At 47.2% G+C, this 1283-nt stretch overlaps 1 protein-coding gene across 1 annotated transcript in view; it reads left to right on the forward strand.

Annotated features, from left to right (window-relative positions):
* The first annotated feature begins 1097 nt into the window (after positions 1-1097).
* cyyr1 (cysteine/tyrosine-rich 1) overlaps positions 1098-1283 on the forward strand; it is a 9802-nt gene continuing 9616 nt past the window's right edge. Inside the window, exon 1 of the mRNA XM_037696670.1 lies at positions 1098-1176. Coding sequence (XP_037552598.1) covers positions 1098-1176 — 79 coding nt within the window. The remainder of the gene's footprint in view (positions 1177-1283) is intronic.

Raw genomic sequence — 1283 nt, forward strand, 5'->3', positions numbered from 1 at the left:
CTAGTGTGTCTTTTTGGACTTTTCTTGTCCGTTAGTTAGTTGTTTTGGCCTTTTTGTGTCCTCTAGTGTGTCTTTATGACCTTTATGTGTCCCCTAGTGCATCTTCATGGACTTTTCCTGTTCCCAGTTCCCATCCACCACCAGGTGGAGCATTGGGCAGCTGTGGAAAGCACCCGGGGAGCTACTGGGGATAAGGTTGTCCAGCTCAGAGACACCACAGATGTGCAATGACCAGGGATCGAACCCGGGACCTTCGGGTTCAGAGTCGGCTGCCCTGCCCCTACACCGTCTTTTTGGTCTTTACATGTCCCTTAATTAGTCTTTTTCTGTCCTCTGGTAGATTTTTTGGCCTTTACATGTCCTCTGGTTTGTCTTTTTGTCCTTTACGTGTCCTGTAGTGCATCTTTTTGGACATTTCCTGTATTCTTAGGCGTCTTTTTGTCCTTTACGTGTCCTCTGGTTTGTCTTTTTGTCCTTTACGTGTCCTGTAGTGCATCTTTTTGGACATTTCCTGTATTCTTAGGCGTCTTTTTGTCCTTTACGTGTCCTCTAGTTCATCATTTGGCATTTTCATGTCCTGTAGTGCATCTTCTTGGACCTTTTGTGTCCCTTAGTTTGTCTTTTTGGTTTTTACATGTCTCATATGCTTTTTAAAATTCTGTTTTTTCTGTCCTCTGTGTGTCTCTGGTGTTTGTTGTGGATTAAACGTAGACAAAACCGTAAACAAGAAGCACATAAACAACAACAAACCTGCTCGTAAATAGATATGTAGCATCTAAATATTTCCAACAATATTTTGATGCGTCTTTAAAGTATCGTTAAATAAGTATTTCATAAATATTTAGAAAACAGTCATTTTTATTTTGAAAAACCGTCAGCGTGTTTTATTTTGAAAGGGATGACCGTCTCGTGGGGGAGGAGCCGGTTAGACGGAGGTGTGTGTCTGAGTCTCACATGTGGAGGAAACCGAGGAGCTCCGCTTGATCCAGGAGGACACGAGGAGGCTCGCGCTGCTCCCAATGATCCGAAGAGGAGCCGGAAGTGACTTTCTGTAAGAAGACTTTTATTTTGAAGTGATAAAGCAGCGGGAGGAGAGGATGGAGGAGCCCGGGAGGAGGTGGAGGGCGGCCGGCTGTGGATGGCTCCGACAGTCGCTGCTGCTGTGTCTGTTCTCAGGTGAGCCCCCCCCCCCCCCCCCCCCCCCCCCCCCCACCCCCCCCCCCCAACACACACACCAACCCACACACACACCCACCCACACGCCCCTAATATATGCACAGCTA

The sequence above is a fragment of the Nematolebias whitei genome, chromosome 23 (genome assembly GCF_014905685.2).
Source record: "Nematolebias whitei isolate Nwh7 chromosome 23, NemWhi1, whole genome shotgun sequence".
Lineage (NCBI taxonomy): Eukaryota > Metazoa > Chordata > Actinopteri > Cyprinodontiformes > Rivulidae > Nematolebias > Nematolebias whitei.